This window comes from Polyodon spathula, chromosome 3, assembly GCF_017654505.1.
Source record: "Polyodon spathula isolate WHYD16114869_AA chromosome 3, ASM1765450v1, whole genome shotgun sequence".
Classification (NCBI taxonomy): Eukaryota; Metazoa; Chordata; class Actinopteri; order Acipenseriformes; family Polyodontidae; genus Polyodon; species Polyodon spathula.
In genome coordinates, this window is record NC_054536.1 from 41,680,840 (window position 1) to 41,706,713 (window position 25,874).

A 25,874-nucleotide genomic window follows, 5' to 3' on the forward strand; every position below is an offset into this window, starting at 1 on the left:
TAATAACCATGACTGCTCTCCCCCATTCTGTTCTGTGGAGGCCACTGTCCTGCCTACTGGGAAGGTTAGGGTATATCCTCCTAAATGTCATATAATCTCTCTCTATGGTAGCTTGGATTAAACATTGTGCTCTCTTATGTAACCACCTGCTACGTGGGCCTGTCTGCACTCTAGATAGTTGAGTTATACTGATGAGTTTTACTCTGCCAGCTTGCAGATAAAGCCTTGTCATGGGTTTAGCAAGTTGATTGTTTGGCCTGTCCTGATTATACCATACTCCAGTTCCAGTTTGAGAAGAACTGTCCTACTTCTGGCTGTGGACATCTTTGCAATGTTAATGTGTTTTATAATTGCTACTTGATAATGGCATATAAATTATTATAGCGATTACTTAACAGCTCAAAATCACCACGTTTTATTTGAATCAACTGGCAATAACCAGGTAGAGTAGCAGACCTATACTCACGCCCCAGAAAGTCTAGTAGGCCCAAGAGTTGGTAGAAGTCAGGTCAGGCATCCTTGCAGAGCTGAGGAAAACTTTCTTAGAAACTGCCGTCACTATAGCTGACTGTAGTCGGCACTCCTCTTATGTAACATTTATTGCTGAGACCTTTATTAATCTGACCAGGAATCCACAAACAAGGACTTGTCCACACCCCAGACTCTTGACTGCTCAGGAAAGCACCACCCTCCTCCATTTATTTATTTATAGTCTCTGACCAGGAATGTGCATTCCTCAGGCCATTAGGGATTCCAGTGTAAAATATCCAGAAATCTGTGCTAAGGGGGTAAAGGTCAGCTCCCAACAAAGAAATGGCTAAAATGATAGATTCACTGTACTTGATTCCAGTTATATCAGAGTCTTGTATTGTCTGGCTTAACCTTCTTCTCTACTTAGGCATGTGTGGACAAATACTGTATCTTTAACCACAACAGTACTCCCATACAGTACTAAAAAGTGAGGTATGTGTGCAATGCACCACACAGGTCAAAAATTTTAGGAATGCAAAGAACTCAACTAGTGTTTTTCATTTCTCTTATGTAAACAACTACAATACAGTATTATACATGGATGACCAGGACTATATACATTACACATCCTATTAGAGCAGAACCTGTTAGTAAAAAGGGCAAACGAATACTTGCAGACGAAGGTACTGTACTGTATCACAGGACTGTGTGCTTCTTCTCTGGTTGTACATGTATTCTAGGGGTGCTTGGTCATAAAGACACTAAAAAAAAAGATTCTTTGTTTTCAAATTTGTCTAAGATTTTACTATGGTAAGTATATTTGTGGTACTAATTACTAAATAAACCCTTTGACAGACTACTATGTGAAAAATACTTAAAATATTAAATATACAGGTACACTCCACTTATAATGGATCCTGTTAAAACACAGTTCAGTTTAGAACGTATTGAGGAGGCATGTCCCTGCCAAACAAAACAGGCTTTAATGGGGAATTACTTGGGTTAAAATAGATTCGCTTATAACATATATACCATTTAATACATACAGTTTTCCTGTTCCACAGCCAGGTCTTTTGTGTTTAATATGTACAGTTTAATACATACAGTACTGTTTAATATGTAGTTTTTCTGTTCCATAGGTAGGTATTTTGTGCAAATAAGGTACATCTGGGACAGTAAATGACAGTCACTGTGGCATTTGTGACATCAAGGAGGAAAACAGTTTTATTAACTACTTTTATTCTTCTATGTTTTTGTTGGCACAGTTGTTGTGCAGTTTACAAATAGAACTGCCAGGCAGTTTTATGGCTCCCAAGCCCCAGTATCAGTACCTGTCTAAGCATGTTTAGTTCTCAATATGCCAAGTTTAAAATCAGCAACTTCAACTGTTCCACAGAAGATCATTTTGAAGGCAGGCAGCCATCTTGTTTAACGCGAGTTTCATAAGTCAGTTGTATTGCTAGTGTCAAGGATGATGCTTGTGAAGTTTCTAGTTAGTCAAGTAAACCGTTTGTCAACTGAGGCAGTTTTAAATTTCAGACGAAAACATACACCCGGCGGCCATCTTGTTTTATAAAACATAACCATTTTCACATATTTGTATCCCATCGTTAACTACCAAGTTTGATAACTACCAAGTTTGGAGTTTGTTGGACAAACGGTTTTCAAACAGCAGCAGTTTGTTGTTAGGGGCGCATTTCTATAAGATTTTTGGCAGCCATTTTGACGTTAAAATTCATCACAACAACTTCTGCTTCGCAAACTTGATGCGGGTTTGGATGCTGATGATGTATGCCAAGTCTCAGATCAATCGCTTCACTGGTTTCCAAAAAGATTTCAAAAGGTTTTATCAAAAAATGTGTCACGCCGCCAATTGCAAGGGCACAGCAGCAAAATTTTTTCAGCATCTGACAGCCAATGTATCCAGCTTGTTACCTGCCAAGTCAGAACCTGATCAGGCACATAGCCTCGAAGCAGCAGCAGTTTAAGGTTTTGGAAAGAAAAATAAATAAATAAATAAACTTTAATAATAACAATAGGCTTCCCAGCCTTTGACTTGGAAACCTAATTAGCAAAAATGTAAATTCATAAAATGGTACTACTTATTACATTGTATGGCCCATAGGGGTGTTTTGTAAAAAATAATAAACTCCCATTCTTTGGCAGTTAAGCTTTCTTGTATTGTTGATATTTACAAGTATTTATGTATTTATTTGAAAGGGACAACGAGAAATTTTTAACATTTATGACATGTCCACAGAGAGTAAATATTTAAGGTACGACAACATTTCGAATTGTGTTTACTACTATAGTTTTTACAGTTACTTTTGTAGACACCAAGGCTAGCATTAGACCTACATCTGTATTTGACCTGCATTAGTATGTACTCAGCTCAGTTACATGTTTAGGCAAACATTAACATCTTTTTCATTTCTAAACTAAACCCCCTTAAACTGCTATTTGTCCATGCCAGCTCATCCAAAACTATGCTGTCTTTTTCCTTCCTCTCCTCCCTCCACTGGCTCCCTATCGCCGGTCACATCCAATTCAAAACTTTTGTACTCGCCTATCACTGTCTCGACCTTTCTGTACCCTCCCACCTCCAGACTATTATTTGTTCCTACACCCCCTCTCACCTCCTCCGCTCCTCTGCCACTGGTAGAGTAGCTGTATTCCCCATCGACTCCCCTGCCTCCAGAGCCAGCTCCTTTTCCACCCTTGCTCCTCAGTGGTGGAACGACCTCCCCATGGATATCGGGACTGCACAGTCCCTAACCACCTTTCAGCGTCTCCTCAAAACACACCTGTTCAGATAGCATTTGTAAACACTACAACTCAACTATACTGGGCTACATGGCAACCAGCTGTATCAGTACTTGCATCATCCTGTACTTGCACTTAACCACTCCACTCTTTGCTGTATTCTACTACTGCTCTGAATCATAATACTTTCTGTATCTTCTACTTGATTTTACTCTTAAAGGTAATCTTCACATTTTTTGTAATTGTTCTTATTTGAAATTGTTCTTATCCATTTATTGTACTTACCACTTGCTCTTAATGGACTTTAATCTTATAAGCAAATGTTTTTAAGTTTAACTGCTCTTAGTCGTATTGCTCTTAAGTGTATACAGGTAGTGGACAAAAAAATAGAAACACCAATGTAAAGTCACTTAATAGGGCGTTGGGCCACCACGTGCAGTCAGTACGGCCTGTATGCACTTTGGCATAGAGTCTACCAGCCTCTGGAATTCTGCAGGAGGGGTGCGGCACCATTCTTCCACGGGAAAATCAATCAACTCTTGCTTGGTGGAAAACGCTGTCTCAGGCGTTGTTCCAGAATATCTCATAAATGCTCGACTGGGTTCAGATCTGGTGACTGAGAAGTCCATGACATATGGATAACATCAGTGTCATGCTCATCAATCCACTGGGAGATCACACGTGCTCTGTGGATGGGGGCATTGTCAACCTGAAAGCACCCCTCCCCCTGGCAGGAAAAAAATGCTGCAACATAGGGTGAAGATGATCACGCAGTACCATTAAGTAGTGATTAGCATTGTCCTTGCCTTCCACCTGTGTGAAAGCCCTTGCTTTCAATATACTGGGTGTCCCTCATTTACCCAGGTGTTAACATTTTTTTTTCCACTACCTGTATATTTACTGCATTTTTTTATTTTCTCTCATTTGAATTTGCTGTTACGTACTACTGATTTTATTGTACTTTATAGCTGCTATTATCTGTAATGTGATGTTTAGTTTAATCTGAACACATTACATGGTGTCAGTTTCACCTAGCTCCTTTACTATAAAATTAACAAATTGGTTCACACTCCACAGCTTTTTTTTGTGATCAAAGTCTGTTTATGAATGGCATGCTTCAGAGATAAGGGGTAAGTACAGCACGACTCCTTTGTTTCTAACCTCAAAGTACATCGTTTGCATCTGGTGCCACTCAATTTCACTCATTTCACTACATGTATACAAAGTCACTGTCCATGGTGACTTCTGGACTCATTTCGTACTGCATACTGTATAATGTCTGAAATAGGTGTGTTACAAATTTGCTCCAAAAAGTACAAATGTTGTATATGTTTAAATTTGTAAACAGTAAATGAAAAGAAAAAATGCTAAACGGTACAGCACTATTACTATTTAACGGTACTATCTCGTGTTTCCAGTTACAGTACCCGGTATCAAAAAGTGTACTTAAAAAAAAGCACCATCAAAAGTTTATGATTCAGAAACATAAATGCCCTGTAGTGATAGAAAGGCATAAAATATTGGATTTTACCCATTGTATGTGTTCAGGTACTAAATAAACACTTTTGCGGTAACAAGCTATATTAAACTTGTCAACTACAGTACAACCATTTAGAAGAACCCTGAAATGTTTATATTTCATGAGGGAATTCACCCACTTTAACATAGTCTAGGTGTTTAAAAGTGTTTTGTTCTATTTACTCATGTTGTCTGGTAATTACACAGTTTTTCCAAATGAGTATGAAAAGAAAATGTTTTAATTTTCTAAATAACACATGTTACATGGTAGGAATGATTAGCAACAATGCATGCTAGAACAGCTAGTAGCGCATGCTGGACTTCTGTTGGTGGTTCTGTTTCCATCTGACTGGTCAATGAGGCTGCAGCACATACTGTACTTTGCCTAGAGTTAAGTGAACCAGAAATTTTCACTGAGTTCGTTCTGGGTACTTGTTTGGTATTTTTTTAAAGCTAAAATGACTCTTTGGAAACCAGCCTTTGCCAATTGGATTGAAAGGAGAAAAGAACATGTTAATCTTACAAAATTAGGCATAAAAACCTTGAGTGCTTAGAAACTGTAATATAGTGATATTCAAACATCCAAATTCATTGTTTGTCCCCACACAATAGTGTTGTGGTCAAAGCAACAAGCTAATGCAATGATATAGTGACAATACCTGAAAAGGGGAAAACCTGAAAATGATGAAGGTGACATATATGTTAATGGTAGAATACCTTTTGCTGGCCCAGAAAGTTATTTGATTTCATAGAGGTCTTCAAAGAAGAATCTGTCAAGTGCAATTTTTTAGTAAACAAGTAGCTGTAATGCACACAGTTGTTTGAAAAAGATTTACTCTGCCAGGACACTGGTTTTGTTGTCAGTTTTACACCACTTACAATAAAGAGCAACATGTAAATAAATGAAATAGTGCTACCAAAACAAACTGAAAATTGAGCAATTTTGCAGCCTTCGCTAATTGAGCAGAAAAAAGATCAACTGTCCTTGAGTTTGCTTTCTGAAAGTCATTTTGCTAACGTTTCCGATATCCTTGCCCAGAATGACAGCTGTGGTCAGTCACTTTTTTATTTTCCTTGAAAACTTGCAGCAAACCTCTATTTTTAGAACATGTCTAAGAAAAGGAGTACACGGCATGTTTTGTTTTCTAATTGCTAATTGGTTTCCTTCTCTTCAGCAAAGTTTGGATGTGAGCCATAAAACGCCTTTACTGGACAATGTCAACTCCAAAGCAGGTTACAGTAGTTGTCATTGGCTGACATTGGGAGAAATCACATGAAACAACTTGTAAAACCCGTCTTGAAAAAGAAAAAAACAGTGTTATGCAGTTGCATGCAGGACCAAAGGACTTTAACACTTTAAAACATATTTTAAATAAAAAGTGAAAAACACATTAAACATAAACTGTAAAGGTATGTATACAATCGTGCACATCAATGAATTCAATAACACAACCTTAAAGAATATTACTGTTTTGTGTAATATCAGATAAATAAGCCTAGGGGTAGACATAAGACAACATGTGGGCAGTGTATGCACTGTATCACTTTCACAGCACAGAAGAAGTTTAAAACAGGGGATTCTTCTGTTACAAATGTCACATTACAGGAATGCCCCAATCTGGCTAATTGAAATGTAGACTCAACAACGTTAAAATATTTTCATTAGTGTGGATTGTTCACCTTGTAATTTGACCCTCCAAGAGGTTTTTGCTATTGGCTCATCACTTAAAATTAAAATTAAACTATAGTAAAGTCGCTAACCAATGCATTTATACATATTGATACACCTGTACTTTACTGCCATTTGAGCTGTGTCATTAACAAGAACATAACATTTTTTTGTTACCATCTATCAATGCAATGTACAGTATTTATTATGAAGTACAAACTGTAGCATGTGATAACACTTTGTCACCCCTTTTTTTAAGTTGTGCTGTTGTTGGAATAATACTGTACGTTTTAAATGCAATATTTCAAAGGTCCAATGTTATAAAAAATAATATTCAGCAAATGTAATTTGGAATCTTCTGCAGTATAAACTATACCTGGAGCATGAGTCACACAACAGCATTATGATCTATGCTGGACTCGTGCTGCTCAACATAGGGTGGACAATATGTTATGTCTGAAAGGGAGCATTCATTTTTCTGACAGAATTGACACCAGTTAGCCCATTTATAGGAAATGTTTTTTAAGATCCCAGGGTCTGCAGTCATAAATGTAAATAGCGGAGCAGATGGCAAGCAATGCAGCCAGACTTTACGAATAGGTACTAAAGAGGGAAGAAACTGGAAAAAATGGTTGCCTCTCCTACGATTGGTTTAGAGAAAATTGTTGTTTAAAGCTGTCATATTACTATGGCCTTTACTGCAGTACTGGCATCATGGAGCTTTGTGTTTTACAGTACTCCCCATTTATAACGCTGTAGCTGGGAGCCACACATTATGAAACTGTGCTATTCATGTTCCTTGTTCTAATCAGAAAGAAACATTATTACACCACAGGGCAATAGCCTCCATCTGACATGAGACTGGTTCACATCACTGTCAGTCCCGCCCCTTTTGGAAGGAACACCTTTCATCTTCACTCCTCACAACAAATGGCTGAATACCGACTCTATGACTTAACACAAAATGTATTACAAAACATACTACAAAAAAATGATGCTCCAAACACTAAATGGTGATAAAAACGTCACCGTCACTGTTTTCTGACGCGACGATGTAAAAAGAAACATGACGGATTATGCAGCTGTCAGCAAGCCGCACGGAGAGATGATAACTATGCTGACAACTATGCCGTATGAACTCAAAAACCTGAGTGTGGTATCAAAAAATGGTGCGTGTAAAACTGTTCGTGAAAAATGGCAATTACTGAAGGTATACCCAATATTTCACAATATCTCAGAATGAAGAAAAAAGACTTTCCTGGCTTTCCTTTCCGGGCAGTACAAGTTATCGTCTCATCTTAGCAGCAAGTTTTTCTTTTTATTCAACGTATTTCTTTCAAACATATCAGAAAATGTGTTTGTCTGAAAAACTGTCTGCCTTAGTGATCAAACTACAGTGCATATGTGTTTGCTGTTAGGTTCGTTAAATTGTAAGCTGAAGAAAGCTAAAGAAATTTAACTTATAATGTTACATTATACAAACAAAAACAGAATGAATCAATCTTTAAAAACGTGCAAACAAGAGTGAATCAAATAAACAAATACATCTTGACGTTACAAACACATCTTCCCTCTTTTTTTGCTTTTGAAGCACTATACACTTTTTAACCCATTCAGCATCACTTCACCTCCATTTTTAGTTATCCCTCCCTCCTCTTCCAATGAAACATTCAAATTTAAAAAAAAGCCAGGTGTGAGTCCCCCCAACCCATAGAACACCACAAACAGCAATTAAAACTCTGGCTAACTTTCAATTATATGTCAGCAAATATTTTCTAACTGTCAAAGGATATGTACTGTAAGTAAATATATGTATATTAAACATTAGCTGGCATTATGAAACATTTTCAGTAAATAGTGAAAAGCATGACTGAAAATCAGGTGTCCTCAGGGTCATAGGCATAGGGTTGTATGGGCCCGTGATGCTCCACCAATATCCTGGAATGTGGGCCCAGCACCACCAATGTTTCACATAATAATTGTATGTATCTTTTGATGGAATGATATCTTTATACACAATATGTTTTTAAAATTCCACATCATAACGGTAAAATACGCGAGAAACAGCGAATAACATTTAACATCAGATCAGTTTAATAGGAAAATCAGTCTGATTTCTCCTTCGTTAGAAGGGAAAGTTCTGAGCACTAGTCTTTGGCGCAAGCCTTTCAAAGACCACCAGCTCTTGCACAAAGTATTCAACAGTATGGTAGGGTGCTAGTCTGCCTACCAAGACTACAAAATTACATGTGAACCACTATGTATGAGCCAAGAACGACTGAATCACTTGGGAGTTCTCCACGTTCAAAAGAACCTTATCAAAGAAATTGACAAAAACAACTTAATTTTGTGAACTGAAAAGTGGCAAAATGTTTTTGCTCTTTACTAAGCGGTAAATTGTCTATGCACTGATCAATAATTACTTCTATCTTTATATAAACATGAATTTATAATTAAGTTGACTAGTACAAATGCACCAATTTTATTACTCCTGTTTTGCTGGTTTAATTATTTTGGTGTAGAATTTCAGCTGTAAGCACTATGCCTTGTCCATATGACATACACAATAACAACAGGGTAAGAAACAGTAGTGTTTAGAAAATGTTTTTTTTTTTTTTTTTTTTTTTTTTTCAAATATCCTTATAGGAAGTGATTTCATTTATAATCCAAGTTACAAAACACGACTTAAGTCTTACTTCAGCTATGTAAATGCAGAAAATCATTATAATGTAGTTTATGCACTTTTTTTTCATTTACTGATTTCATTCTTATGTTTTATTTACGATAATTGAGATTCATTACTCTGTATCTTATTACTGTATTTTGAGTTATTCTGTTGAAGCTGTGGCTTTAAAAATGACTCTATCTGAGCTACTGTTTATACTCAATCAGACTGTGAGTGACTTGAATCTCCCTGTCTATTTCAGAAATTAAAACTGGTTTAATTTAAAAGAACTGGGTCAATTGCAGCGTTCCACTGATTTTGGCCCTGTTCACACTACATAACCGATCTCGAGTGCCGTACTCGAAACCATTGTAATTAATCCAGCTCAAAGCGTCCACTCTGAAGTACCGTTTCATGTTTAGTCAGGCTTAATGCGTACACACACTATTAAAACAGTTTGATTACAGTTCCTAGCAGCGCAATGAACAGCGGAAATTAATACGATAGTCTCCCACCATGCACTGTGTTTTATTTTAAAATAATGTGTTATGCACCATATTAATAGAGGTCAATATTGCTAAAAATAAATAAAACAAGCATTTTGGAAAAAGTAAATGTGAACACACACGCACACACACGTAGGAGAGAGAAGGTGCTTTTGTGTAAAAAAAAAATCGGAGGACCTCTGAGAAAATGATCTGGAATAAAGGACTCAATTTCACCGATGTCGTTAAAGATTCCGAATCCACCTGTTTGTTATGATTTTTAGTCCTGTGCCAATCGGGGTTAAATTACATATAAATGACATATAATCTCAAAGCTACAGTTATGGGGAAGTAATTTTAGTGGTAGTCACTGCGTTACTTTGGCAGCTTCAAACTTGCAAGAATATCAGTTTATATTTCTGTTTGTATACTCGGAAAAGGCATAATCAAGTTACAGTATATCTGGGAGGCACAAGAATAAGCGTTACCTGGACTGGTTTCACAATTGGTCTTCTGTCACCGATTGGCTACAACAGCATGTTTATACTTTGTATGACTTGTTTTGCACTCAGCCTGACATAAAAATGGTACTTTTATCGGAACTCCTCTCTCTGCTCATATGTTAGTCTTTCCAGACAATATTATCATTTCAGTCTTCCTGTCTCAAATCTATCCTTGTAACGCAACATTTGAAAAGCATCACACTGCAGTCCAAGTCATATACTACTTGTTTTTAATCTTTTTAATCACAATTATGAGAAAAGTATTAATTTATGGCAAAAGTCTGAATTATGACAAAAACAAACAAAGCAAACAAAAACAACTATGGATTCTTTCCAAAGCTATTCCACTAAACAACTCCGCTGGCCAGACTACCTAACTTTTTCCCCCAACAACAGAAACAAGCAGTAATACTTTTTTTTTTCTTTACAGATGACCTTGCGTAGGCAAATGGCAGACTTGTTATCTATTTAAGTGTAAGGAATAATTGCCACGTTCAAGAAAATATAGTGTAGGTGTTTCACTGTCTAAAACGCTGCACGTAGGTGCTTACAACTCCTTCCCACACTGTTTTCAAGGTGCGCACTAGTGCATTCTTTAATGACCACAAAAATGAAATTGGACCTCAACACTTGTGTGTCCCTTCAAAACAGCCATACGCCTCCTTCACGCACACACACACATATCTTCCCACATCTGCCTGGAGTTCACAGTGGTATATCAACCTCCTCCCACACACTGAGGCACTTATACTGCAACACGAGACTTCCTTTCATGGTGTACTGCTGCTTTTTCATGGCCTAAATTACACTGTCCACATAATCAAAGAACAAGACAATGATGTGATGAAAGTCAAGGCATGCAAACATGATCACATTCAGAGAATTACACTGTATATGAACAATATTGGCTGTGTTTGATAAACACAAAACATGGTGAATCTTAACAGACTTTGATCTGATGCAAAACACCCTATTGAAAAAATCTATTCACTAATAAATTATATAAATTCAGGTGTTATTACATAAACCTCAACATGAATAACAAAGGAAAAAGACACAGTAGGCTTTTTTTTATCTGACAGTGTTTAAATGCAATGTCTACTTTAAGTAAAATGACCAACTGCACTGTTATGTAGTCAATGCATAGATAGGTCTGCTACAAACGTGGTTGTTTGTACAGGCCTACAGAGACCCCAACCCCCATTTTGTGAACGAGTTGCAGAGGTTGGGCCTACTGGCTTTACATTACCAAATGTCTACTATGTTTGCAAGGAACACTTCTATCTGCCTATCTGCCAACAGAGAAACTACAGCCTGCACTTCCTCAGCATCCCAAGGCTGTACTTTTCTCTCATCATACTCGCTGCCCACCATGTTTGTTGTTTTTCTTTCTGGAGTGTACTAATGCAACGTAATAATGAAAATCATGAACCCCGCCCCTGGCTCGACTCGGCTCTCAGTCAGATTTAGATGTCTTGTGAGGCCAGAGTTTCACAGTTTGGTTCTGACTCGGCTCGACAAATAGCCAGTAGAGAACCACCCATACCCGTACCACGCCTAGCCCTCACGGGTTGGATGTGCCAGTGGAGAAGAGGTACAAAATGCCAGTTTGGTGTAATAATTTAGAACAAACCACGCTGATCGTTAATTTAAGGGTTCTGATGTAATTAACTACAATAATTTTCAAAAAGAAAATACAGTACACAGTACTGTATAAATACACACAGGTGCTGTTTCCATGGGGGAAGCAAAGACACCCCACCCAACCCCACCTCCACCCTAAACACCCACAAACTACTGCTGTCCTGCCACAAGATGAGAGTAGGAGAGGCTATTACTTGCTTGTAATAGGTCATGTTTACTCCTAAAAACATAACCTGCAACATAAACAAACACAGACAGCTTTGGAAGTGCCCTTGAAAAATATGAAAATCCAATGACAAATTTAACAGCAGCTGACACATAACATGGTCGAGAAACCCCAGGTTGCTTCCCACACTTGATTCGAATATATCGTTCAAAACATACAGTCGTTATCATCATTGGCATTTCTTTGTTTGCAAGACCATGCCCAAAACACCCAGCAAAGCCCCTATATTGAGCGACCTAGGTGGACTGCAAAGAGGTTTCGTGTGAATTACTACCTTTAATCTATGTGAACCGAACTCAACTTTTCAGAAGCTGGCAGTTTGAAAGACCTTCGATCAATGGCAATTAGCTCTAAAAATGTCTTGTCTTCAAATACACTGGTAAAATAAACCTTTCCAAAAATAGAACATAGGTATGATTTACAGTAATAATCAAATAAAAACTCTCCATTATCACCCATACGCCCACTACAGTATGTGTTCTATTTCCATCAAAAACACTGACAAGTAACCGTATCTACATGAATTTTTCTGTACTGAAATCAAAGCAAAGGTTGTAAATATTGAGCTGGATCCAAGATCAGTTGAATATAATGCAAATCTCGAGGCTTACCCTGTTTTGTTTTGTTTTTTGTTTTTTTTTTAACTTATTTGTCAGTTTACTGAAAAGTGCATGTATTTTACAACTGGGGACTACAGTACAAAAGAAAAAAAAAAAAAAACTATGCATAATGACAGTTTGCAAAGTTCCAGTAAGTTACTGAACCGTCTACAGCTGGAAAATGACTGTTCTTTTCACATTTAGTTAGTAATCAACTGTTTTAGAGTAAAGCAGCCACTTTGCATGCATTCACTCCTTATTGAGACTTGTTGTGTGCAAATACTTACAGTACAGTACAGTATGTTAAGAATTAGGTTTCCAACACCAAGAACATTTTGCTCCTTAGTATAGTAGGTAGTAACCAATAGTAATCTCCTGCTCTTTACAATCTGGTGAGTGAAGAATTAAGGCAAGGGTGCCCTTCCACTCCCTTGTTCCAGCCCTAATCTCAATTGTTTATTTGAACCAATTACACCTCCATCCAGACCCAAAAGTAGTTACTTATCTGTTATCTGTTAAACCTGGAGTGGAATGGCCCTCCAGGGTAAGGTAAAGGTAACAAGCTCTTATTTATTGCATTAAGGTATTTATTTTCTGTAACAGTGAGTTTGAACAATTATACAAGTTTGCTGTAGTAAAAGCTTAGTGAAAGTACAGTGTACATTAACACATGCAAGCGTAATAAATGGAAATTTGGGAAAAACATGACAAACTGCAAAACGACTTTACAAACACCCCATGGTAAACTTTAATAAGCATTAATACAAACTTTAGAAATATAGGAGACAATTAGGCTGAACTTGGTTATACAGTAAGAAGTCTACTTAATCCTCTTTTTACTGTTTGGATACCCCCAAATGTTCTGTGTCTTGTTATAAAGACTGTCAACTTCAATTCCAGTCCTCTGAGTTGGAATACATGTCCATATTTGCATTATTAATATTTACTTAGAAAACAATACCATTTGTAACAATTTAACATAAAAGTCACTGTTATAAACTAGAAATGGTTTTGTTTCATTATGCTGTTCTTCATTAAATATGCACTTCACCAGAAAGGTATAGCTCAATCAGTATACTGCTAATACAACATGTTACTGTGGCAATGTGAAACAAACATTAAGACAAATACATATTATTGTCGCTTTCCTCGCCAGTTACATCTAACCCAGTGGTCCTCAAAGTCATGCCCGCAGGCAAATTCGTGCCCCAGAAGCCAGGCCACCGTGCCCGCGGCAGCTGTTCTTACATTATTGGTTGTGAACAAATTTTTGGTGGGTCGTAGCTAAAATAAAGAAAGCTTTAAACACGTTTTCCAACAAAAGCGCCACAGCAGTCTGTTGGTGGTGCTGCTCGCTTATGCTGCACAACATTTCCTTTTTTTTCGAATGGCTTTTGCGATACGATCAACCAATTGAACACCTGCATTGTCTCGTGATAGCCCAATCATAAGTTAGTTGGGTGTGACATAAACTGTGTCTGTTTCAGGTGCAGGTAACGACTGTAAGTTTAACCAGTAGGAGAGTCAAATATCTGCCAAGTTTTACACAGCTGTCCAATCATAAGCAAGCAGAGGCTGTTCACAGTATGCTGCATGAAAATTGAAGGTGAGTGAATAGCCAAAAGGAAAGTGAAAGATCTGACAGCTGTCCAATCGTTCGTGAGCAGAGGCGGGGTGTTAATGTGCCAGGGAAGCACTGCATTTCGCTGACTGTTACTGAGAAAAATAATACATTTCAGTAGTTAGAATTTAATTTTCTATCTCTGTATTTTTTTTTTATTTATTATTTCAAGAGACAAGGGAAACACCATAGTATATTTAGTTACAAATCCACTTTATCTGAATAATTGTACTGGAGATAAGCGATCTTTAAAACAGAGTAGTGTTGACAAATTTGTCAAATTGAAACAAAGCGAGACGCTGTCTGCACTTTTTTATTTCAGTTTATTTTAGTTTTTATTTAAAAAATATTTGCATTGCGTTATTTTATGTAAATTATTTAAAGAATAAGCGCACATGCACAATTACTACCTGACACTTGGCCTTATTAGAGTGAACCAAGAATAACCCCACTAAAACTTAATATATATATGTGTGTGTGTGTGTGTGTGTGTGTGTTGCGAGAAGGCAATGTGTAAGATAAGAACCTATGCAATAGTCAGCGTGCCCGCAAACAGCCAAGTAAGATCAATTTATGCCCGTGCCAAAATTACTTTGAGGACCACTGATCTAACCAATGGTAGCAAAAAGTGCCCAGTGAAAAAATGAGTTAACAAGGCTTCAATTACAATACTTGTCCACCTGTGGCACTGTGCATACAAACTACCATTTAAATACAACAAAATAGTGAATACAAATTATATCTGATAAACAGCATAGCTCAATAAATTATAATTAAACAACATTTGCCAAAAGTCCTATGTTAAACATTTCAGTAACTATAATTTAAATTTCAGAGCAATATAATCCTAGTTTAAATTAAAGTCAAATAAAATCTCCTTTATTCCTGTATTTTTTCCTCTAAAGATGTTCTGTTTGAAAGTGTGATACAGAAATGTTATGTTATCAATTACCAGAGCTGTTCTTGGAATTCTTTTTTTTTTTTTTTAATTTTGGATTAAAATAGGCATTCTATCTATTGGAAAACTTCACGGACAAAAAAAGGTAAACCAAGTATGTTTACAATCCATGAACAAATGTCACGTCATTGTGGGGAAAAAAAACCTAGGTTCATACAGATATTAAGCTACTGTAAGTGACATTTCAATAACAGGAACACAGAAAAAGGTGGAGTAATTGGAAATTTTTCCACAGCTTTTGCAATGCTGCCACTAGTCTAAGTGCCCGACTTGCTATTTTTAGAGAAAACAGACATGCTTGCTTGATTATTTCAAAACCACAAACCTTCCAGTGAAGCTATTACCAGTACTTGTGCATTAAGGGCCTCTTGGCATCAACAGCAATGGCACATCTTACACCATATTTCCCAGTACTTAAGGATTACAGCTCAGCTCTGATCAGTTATGAGGAGTACTTTTATCGCAAGGCATCTTGACATATCCATAATAGAAATGCTTGCTTAGCACTACATTGTATTAAGAACAGCACAAGTACTGCACAGCTAAGTAGTGCTGCACCAAACCTGAACCTGTCAAACATACAGTAACACCCAAATAATAAACTGAAGAATTATACCTACAATAATCCCTTTTTCAAAATGTATTTCTACAGATAGCCCAGTGGGGGGTGACATAAATGTAAATGGCTTAGCATGGTGCAGTGAAGGGTTAATAACATCTTAACAATTCTAGACAGACAGTTTAATTATTTTGATAGATATATATTTAATAAACCACAGTAATATAAAGCAGGATGTCAGATTAGGTTGGAGTACAGACAATTCTGGGTTAAAAAAAAGTCAGCTACCCAACGCAATGCCAGACAGTTGAGGTTTAGCCAACAGTTATCCTTTCAAAAATGGCTCAGCTGTATTTAAGGTAAATATCCAAGGTGCTGACAGAGCCTTCCTGTAAAGTGTCAGTTATTGCAATTGTTCAGTGTCATCTTGCACAAAAAAACAAAGTTAATGTGAAATGTTGTAGAAAACTGACATGTAGATTAATCTCATCAATCATTTTCTTTAACAGTACAGCAAAGTTTCATTCATACGTTTCATCTATTAAAACAGACATGAGAAAACGTTATGTGAGTAAATATGAGTCAAAGCTCTGCGAACCTGTGTTATAAAACAACTAAATTATTGAGACTCCTTTAATTACTTTATACGGGACTGCAACACAAACCTTTCTACTTTTTCTAGCAAATAGTGTGACAATTAATGGTGTTTACAGAAGAATCGTTATGGGTCCTCAAAATTGTCATTCAATTGAAGCCTTGAGGCAAGTACTTTCCAAGTCCCACTTATTTAAAACTGAGAAGAAAAACAAATTCTGAGGAGCTAGTATGAGTTAGATAGATAGCTTGGATACCTTAACATAAACATTCCCATAAAGCTAACAGTTTAGGACACTATTCTATAACTGAAGCTGTCATGTATTATTTGTATTTACACTTGTGAGGTTTTTTTTTTCCTTTCATAAATACTGCATTATATCAGTGTAGTTAAAACTAAATAACATGGACAGTATACAGCAGGGAAGTGACACCTGTGCTACAGTAGGTGCTATTACAGTATGCTGGCGCCTCTTTCAAAAATGAAGATGCGCACCCCTTCACAAAGGCAGGCTCCTTACTGTTTATAACTTTCTTTAGCCATTAAAGAAAGAATTGTGTAACTTTTTCAGAAAGCATTATTAATTACTGAAGAACTTCCATCTACGTTAGTTTTTTCTGTCTTAATTCTTAGTCCTTTGTTTTTAAGCCATGTCCTGTACATTTCAGCAGGTACACTATATTCCCAATATAAAAATGTGTTCTTGACCAGTGAAGTCCTGTTGACTAACTAAGGCTATAATGGAAGTTGCTTTTATTTGTAAGAATAAAGCAAGTAAGAGGGCATTGTTTATCAACGCAACGTGACTTGCTTTGTTGTGCTCCAGACTCCACTACAAGTCATATAGTAAGATAGGAACAAAACACAAGGAAAACAGGTGGGATTTCCCCTGCTGTTTTAAAATAAACAGGGGAAAACCAGTCAATGTATTTGTGTAGTTATCATCAGTATAATCTACCATGGAGTAATGAAGAGGGGGTTTTGTGTAAAATATTAGTACAGTACCCATGATTTAACCCTTGCGGCTTCAGCCCAAGAACCCCAAAAATATCCAAACATGGTACCTTCTTTGGTTAAGATTTAAATTCAATGAATGTTCATCATATATGTAGGACATGCAAAAGAATGTATATGCGGTGAATAGAAAATTCAGTTTAGGTAAACATTCATTTCAACCCAAGCCTAACCGTAGACCTTAAATATATCTATTGTTTGTTCAAAATTAAATATATTAGTTCATATTAAATACATATTGTGGGTTTACAAAGGCTGCATCTACAGTATTACAAGTTAACACTATAAGAAGTGTTTTATTCTTGCTATCAATTCAAGTTGAATATGATCCTATTGTAGATGTCTACCTATTTTAACATTGGCCTCATGGCTCAGACTATTTTTTCCATATATGTTACAACTTCAGATCTTGAGTTTACTATTAGATTACACTGTTGCAGACACTGTAAATAACAAAGATAAACATATAATAATTCAATAGTTTGTTTTCTTCTTGAATAATTACTTTAGGTAAAATTTGTTACTATACTGCAAGACATATCCAAATATTTGATTTTCATTGTTATGGGGTATGGATTCAAAGCTTGATAAATGTTATCATTCTTTTCATTTGTTTTGTTTGACGAAATAAAGAGAATAAATAACTGAATATACAGAATGGCTAAGGAACACGTAGACTGCTACAGTCAAAAAAACTAATCACGATTACCAGTAAGTATAGTTTTGCACTTTTTAGGGAGGTGTCTCACTTAGAATATCAAATCAGTTAAACAATGTGTTTACAACAAGTCTAAATCTTCTGTGAAAGACACCAGAATCTATCAGAACAGTAAGCAAGAAAGGTTATTCAGCTGGAAGACATGAGATATTCTATTTATACCAACCACCCATATCAGATAGCAGCACTGTAACAATAGGTGTTTTATATTCTTTATCATTCATAATAATAAACTTAGGTATTTTGGGATGAAGCATAAAACATATTGTAATAACTAGCCATTGTTAATCATGATGTACTTTTATATCTGTTTACAAATAATTTGCACATGTGATCAAGACTCATTAAATTACACAAGGCATATCTTCGTAACCATCCCTGCATAGAAAGTCTAACCTTGTGTAGTGCTTTGTTTTTGCTCAATAAAAAACTGAACTGAAACACTCAGAATCTCGTAATTGTCTTCAAAATTACACTGCAAGCAAGCCAAAATAACATGACATTGGGGCGCTACCCAGCCAATATACTTTACACCAGTGACAGACCTTGTAACAGTCACCTTTTAAATCATTACAGACTCTCCCTGGTTAGTTATTTTTACAGCAAATAAACAGTTACACTGTTGGTTATTGATTTTCAAAATCTACGCACTATTTTAATTACCTAAACGGTGGTGGTATTTAGATCAAATTGATCTATTGTTATGTCTACATTGACAGAGAATAGACCTCTGAGAAAATCAGGGAAATACACTGTTGCAAAAAACAAAGGACCTACTATACTTTTTAATTATCTAATGACATCTTTCCTACAGTGTTTGGTGATGTTTATAAGAAAATCTTCTATAGCAGTGTGAATGAAAATTATTTATACTCTTATTATGAGATGAAACAGAGCAGCTTCAACAGTCACAAGAAAAGCTGTATTCTAAAAAATGCAAACATAAAGGGAAAACAGCCAGTGTGCTGTGCAAGTCTGAGTGTGCTCGTTTCACCTCTTCAGACCGTGCCAGTGCAGTGACTTCAGTACCACATGTAGCAGGTGAATGACATTAGCTGTAGTAGTTAACACTAGAGTACATCTAAAGATGCAGGTGGTCTTTTTAGCCCCAGAGCTGTGGGAGCCAGACAGTAGCTACACTTGCTTCCAGTAAGTTGTGTCGTCATGATTGGCAACATAACATAACCTAAATACTGTAAAAAAAGAAAATAAAAAAGTCTGTCCAAGTACATTTTTTAAACACTTTTAAACCTGGAATAGAAAATGTTAGGAACAGTTGTACTTTGTTAATCTGGGGAGAAAATATAAATAAATAAATAACTGCCCACCCAACCATGGAAAACTAGAGTTGGAGTACAGGAAAAGAATGGCTAAATGTTTTTTTTCAATTCTCTGTTTTGTGTTTGATGCCATCATTTTTTTTTTTTTTTTTTTTATTGACCTGTTTTCTGTGTTTGGACAATGACATCTAAAGATGCAGGTTCCAGTGCATGTTAAAGGAACTTTAAACCAGCACAATTTATTATGACCTATTTTGAATTTCATTTACAAATATCTGCTTTATGCAGTACAAATAAATAAAAATAACAATTAAAAGATAAATAATAATAATAATAATAATAATAATAAATAATAATAATAATAATAAATACGTCAAATTTAACAAATGGCTGGTGACAGCCTAGCTCAGGTGACCATAAATAATACAGGTTTTACATAAATAAAAGGATTGTCTGGTATGTAATAAAGGTTACAAGACACTATTTTGCATCATTGATAAACAGAACTGTGTGTTTAAGAACCCACACTTGAAATGCTCCATTTCTGAACAGGCCGTGCAGGTGTGCACTTTTTGTAGCATTCCTGCTGTAGGGTATCGATTGATTAGTGGGATGCATGGAACAACACCACAGTATGAACTACCTGTGTTGTTTTTATAAGCTGTTATCTGCCTTCAAAACACAGAAGTCTCCGGTACCTTTGTCAACTGGTGAACCTAGGTTTGACTTATTCATTCAATTGTTTTGTTATATTTACACACTGCATAATTAGTTGGTCACTGATGGTGGTGCTGTGGTTTGTCTATCAGTCTGATGCACCCCATAAAATACAGCTGAACTCTTTGGCCCTATCAACACTACATAACCGATCTCAAGAACCGTACTCATAAAACGTTTTAATTAATCCAGCTCAAAGTCCACACTAAAGTACTGTTTCATGTTTAGTCTGGCTTAATGCGTACACACACCATTAATATAGTCTGGTTACAGTTCCTAGCAATGGGGTGTGGGACTTAATATCACATTATCCCATCATGCATTGTATTTTATGTTTACAACCCAGCAAATATGGATCCCGTGCCCACTGAAGACATAGCGCTTCTTAGCATGAATGTTATGGCTTTGTTTCTTAAACACACAAGGACATTTTATCATAATCTGTGTGCTTCGTTTTGAACTCTGAAGTTCTCTTTGACCGATTTCATTGCTCCAGATATCAATATGCCTTGATTTCGGCTTCTGACTACGTGGCCAGGGCCTTTAACTGATGGCCTAACCTTGAATTTCACATACTGATTACCATGTAGCGCTCTGTATGGTAGGTAACCTTACAACCTTACCTGAAACTGATAACAATGACAATTGAGGAGTTTTGGTTAAACACATTAGCAGGGCGTCATTTCAGAGAATTCTGGAGGGAGGGGGCAAAGTTGTGTCAGCATTGAACATTTATACAAAATAAAAAAATGACCTGGGAATAAGGAATATTAATAGTTTCTTCCGCAAGTGAATCCATCCTTGCTCTCTAGCTGTCTTTAATTTCTTCTGTTTTCCACTCACTGTGGAAAATATATCCAAAATTTTCCTGACTCATCATGATATACATATTCTATTATTATTATTATATAAATAACAAACACAGTGTAATTCTGTGATGTTGATATAATCACTGTGCAACAACGAACTATCAATATAATGGAGCATATAGACCTATTAAAAGTGTGGTGTGGGGGGAGGGTGGGGGTTGGGGGAGCAACATTTTTGATGACCCTGCACATTAGCTATTTGAATAAAGGCGTCTGCCAAATAAATAAATATTAATAAATGTTGAAAGAGACATAAACAGAGGCATGGAGAACTTAGATTACTTTTGAATTTACATTGGCACATACCCATCCTCCATTCTCTTGGATCCAGTTCTGAAGCTGTCCATTTAGGTACTCAGTCATCCAGTTTGCTATATTATCCACTTGCGACGTCATCTCTCGGTTCACGCTTTCAACGCACATTGTCCCACCAAACTCGAAAAACGCAACAATCCTCCCCCAGTTCACCCCATCCCTGAAAAGCTCTTCGACCACTGATGTAAATTTCATGTGGACTGTGGTTGGTGTGAAATGCAACTGCCCGGCCATCTCCGCAAAGTCTCTATGATACATTAGTGAGATTTCGTCCCCGGCTTCGCGTAAAACCTTATGGAGGTCTGCATGAGGCTCGATCCGGAGCGTTCGGTTTAGAAAAGGGGTCGGATCCTGTCCAGGATTTGGCGCGGTACGCCGTACCAAAACTGGAGAGCTGGAGGGGGAGGAGTCGAGCAATCCATTATTATTTGGAGAACCCGATTCTCTGCCCACGTGGGAGTCCCACACATAGCCCCTTTTCAGGAGTTTGTCATGGATATACTGTGAAACGATATTCCGATTATCAAAAGGTCTCGTGTTATTTGCCATAACGCGGTAAAATAAAGAAACAAAACCGTTTTTAGGCGTTATGCAAAATGCATTTTCCAAAACATAAAAAAAAAACCTCAAAGGATTGTTTTTACGGTATCAACTTAAACATGTGTGCCTTGAGTTATGGTAATACTTAAACAAGGTGTGTTTGAGTTATGGTAATAGTTACCCAAAGCTTTTTAAAATTAATTTTCTCCCGAAAAGATGTGTACCAGTTTTCAAAGAAACGTGCTTAGGACTGTTTTTTTTTTTTTTTGTTTGTTTTTTTTGTTTTAATTATTATTCTGAAATTAATGTGTTTATCCTACACTAACTCAGCCGCTGGCATGCAAGTTACTATGCATTGTTTTAATTTTACTCACGTACCTTTACAAGTTCACACATTATCTCTTAGCTTTCAGTTATTTAGTTGTTTGCACTGAGATTATTTACTGTATCCACGATACAGTATATGTAGCTAATGCAATCCGTCAGGAATTTGGATCCAGGATAAAACTCCCCTTTTTGGCACTGCACAGAAAATCCTTGAAATGCGTGGTGTTTAGTTATATCTTTAAAAATACCACATAGAAAACAATAAGATTTTTGGAAAGTAGATTAGTCACTTTAAGTAAATGAAACGAATGAACTGCATACAAATCCACGACTGTCTTGTACAGAACTGTATTTGCTTCCCTTTCTGGGTTCAATTCCAAAGACATTACAGCGCCTCAGAAAAAAAGAAGAGAAAGCATTGGTTTTCTAAATGCTGTAATCCTATAAAAAAATTATCTGGAAAGGCTCCTGGAAAGAAAAAAAATAGAGGTCTGCAAGAACTCCGACCTGCAGAAAGACCGACGTAGTCCTGCTGCTAGCAGCTTCACATCAACACAACACTGACTGAATAGAGCCTCATGTCACAGTCACAGAGAAATACTAACCCGCTCAGCTCAGCTCAGCTCTCTCTCTCTCTCTCTCTCTCTCTCTCTCTCTCTCTCTCTTCTAATGAGGTATTTCCTCTACGTCACACCCATTCATTAAACTTTTCAAATTCAGTTGAGTCTAGAAGCCCTGAGGCGTTTTGAGGATTCTGTTGGTGCCACACAGAGATGCGGCAGTTGCATTTTGCAACAAAATTATTCCAGTCTGAACTAAATTTCAACAAACTACATGTGATACGCAGGCCAGGTAGTTGAGAACGAGTCTGTGCACTAACTTGTGAACTCTGGGAGATCATATTTTAGCTTGAATGAGAAATATGAACTGCTCACTATAGTAGCCTAGCTTCTAAGGTTCACAATGCCAACTGCTAATAAATGTAGTGTACCTTGTTATGAAGAATAAAACAATATTGCCAAATATTACCTTTTATCAATACCTAGCCTATATGACCGTGAACTTTCTTTTAGCCATACTACCTGTTGCTGTTTTTTAAAAGAAAATACATGCTTTTTGTGAACGGAAAATGACACTGTTTAGAGAACTGTAGAAAGAAACAGCAAACACATCTTTAAACCTATATGAACCTTACAGACATTCACGTTGCATGCATAAGAGCTAGTCATACACGCAGGCGCATCAACCCACACACAGGCGGAGGGCGGGCGCGAACAAGAGACCTCTTTTGTACAAGCCTCTTTTGCAAGGAGCGTATATCGGACTTATGTCTCCCGTGCAACGTACAATATTATTTATTAGCATAAATAATTGTATTTATCTTAGCAGGGCAGTTAGTTATTACAAAATCATAATACAAAGTATCACAGTGCAGAAAATCACATTACAGAATATCGTTACAGTTAAATAATCAAAGTAAATGCAGTAAACACATTTACGAGCAAGTTCGATCGACTAAGAGCAGTTAACGTATAGTAAAAATATTTGCTTATCGAGTAAAGTCTATTAAGAGCACATAAGTACGATAAATGGATAAGAACAAATTCAAATAAGAGCAGTTACTAAAAACTTGAATATGGATATCTAACAGCAAAATCAAGTACACGTTACCGTGATTAATTATAATTAAGAGCAGTAGTTGAATACAGCAAGGCATGGAGCAGTACAAGCTGATGCAAGTACTGGCACAATAGGGTGCCATTTATGAAATGAACCCCCTACAATAACAGCATATGTGTGTCTGTGTGTGTGTGTGTGTGTGTGTGTGTATTGTTCAAAATATTAAACTCGTATAAATTTATTTTTAGAAAATGTTAGTGGTTAATCTATGAAGCAGATACAGTGCTACACAACTTGTAAACCGTTCATGATTAACAGAAACACTTTGAATAACCGAGCAAACCAACTGATTAACCCAGGTTGAAAAAAAAAACAAACATTTTATTTAACTATTAAAATGAGTCAGTTTTCTAATACATAACACAATAACAACGTTATATTAAAAATAGCATTAGTTTTGTAGACGTCTATCATATATTGACAACAAAATAACATACGTATCTGTAGATATGAATGGATCTTAATTTTTAAACATGTTCCCAGAATAATTAATACTATTTTCCGTGATGTCTGTTGTCAGTGGAAAGGTCGTAGGAACAATAGCTATTATCAAGACCATGGCGGTATCAATTCTTCCTCGTTATAGAAACTATTTTCTCACACACCTGGCGCTCCTGTCACAGTCTGTGTACAGATTCTCGACATCTACAAACGTGGCTTTCTTATCACAGGAGGAAGGCGGAATATAAATTCTGTACAATTATTTGGGCAATTAAAAACAATTAAAATCCTGTACAATTATGTGGCCAATTAAAAAAAAAGTGTGGCAATACAACCTATCAACTATTTCGCTAGTTCAAATGTTTTGACAGAGGACTTAACTGGACGCACAAATTAAATAGGCGGGACAAAAGAGTGAGGCGGGGGCAACTATAAGAGGCGTGAACTAGTAAAACAGGTATTGCGCATGCCCGTAGGACCAAGGGATGCATTTTTCTGAAGGATGCATTTTCTGACATTAAACCGGAAGGCTGTCTGGGGCTGAGCAGTCCTGATTAGGAATTTGTTTTGGTACATTTTTATGAACGTTTAAATGCTACGCAGGTGTAAGCGTTTAAAGGTTTAAACCATATCTACACACACACAAACACACACACGCACACACACACTCTATATTACATTCTGATATTGACAGCCCAGGTTAGTATTTTCCAAGCAAACAAACCCTAAATAAGCAAATAACGTTTTAACATAGCAAAGACTTAACTACAAAGTAACAAAAAAAAAAAAAAAAAAAAAAACATACACACGAAAGTATATATATTGAAATTAGTGCTTTCACTTAATTCAGTTTTTTGGATGAGTTGATTTATGGGCATTAACTGATTAACCTGTAGATTAAATCGGTATGCATGCACATTTTTAATAAAGGTAACGATCGTATAGCAGCTGTCTTGCACGTATTACTAAAAAATCAATAACACAAAAAAATAAATAAATAAATAAAATAAGCCCAATGTGAATTTGGTCATTTTAAAATTATTATTATTATTATTATTATTATTATTATTATTATTATTATTATTATTATTATTATTATCTTAGTAAATGTCTCTCTTTGTATTTGTGCTGCTCTAGTGAGATGTGTCTGTGCTGACCCTGTGGGCACAAGGTGAATAAATTAACTAAACCTTTTTTTTTTAACATTATATTATATTCAAAGAACAAAACAAAATCAATAATAATAATTATTTAAAAAAAAAAAAAAAAAAAAAAAACACAGCACAGCTTACATATGTTACAGACTCTACTGTTCAGGGATCGGTGCCACGAACGGCAAATCTTTTTTTAATTTTTTTTAATTTTTTTATTTTTCCCCTTCAGTTGACAAAATGCATAGATATCGATCAAGAACATTTTTTTAAACAAATGATTTGTATAAAAGTGTACTGGTAAATTAAAGCCTATACATAATTAATTTACACTTACGCATTCTCTGAATTAATATTGAAAAAACTTCCTTTTAAAATCATGTTATACACATTCACAGTCGCCTTCTACAACGCTTTGTTTTTATGGATGTTTGCTTTTTATGCATCCAGTAACTCCACTGACAGTAATTCTGAGTGTTTTCATTTCAAATAGTGAAGCATTGGACGTGTGTTTTTGTAGTACGGCAATTTTGTTTGGCATAATTA

At 36.2% G+C, this 25,874-nt stretch overlaps 1 protein-coding gene across 1 annotated transcript in view; it reads right to left on the reverse strand.

Annotated features, from left to right (window-relative positions):
• Positions 1–22,647, reverse strand: part of LOC121313099 (apoptosis regulator Bcl-2-like) — a 97,482-nt gene extending 74,835 nt beyond the window's left edge. Inside the window, exon 1 of the mRNA XM_041245266.1 lies at positions 21,181–22,647. Within this exon, the coding sequence (XP_041101200.1) occupies positions 21,181–21,738 (558 nt within the window). The 5' untranslated portion in view covers positions 21,739–22,647. The remainder of the gene's footprint in view (positions 1–21,180) is intronic.
• Between the last annotated feature and the right edge of the window lie 3,227 nt (positions 22,648–25,874).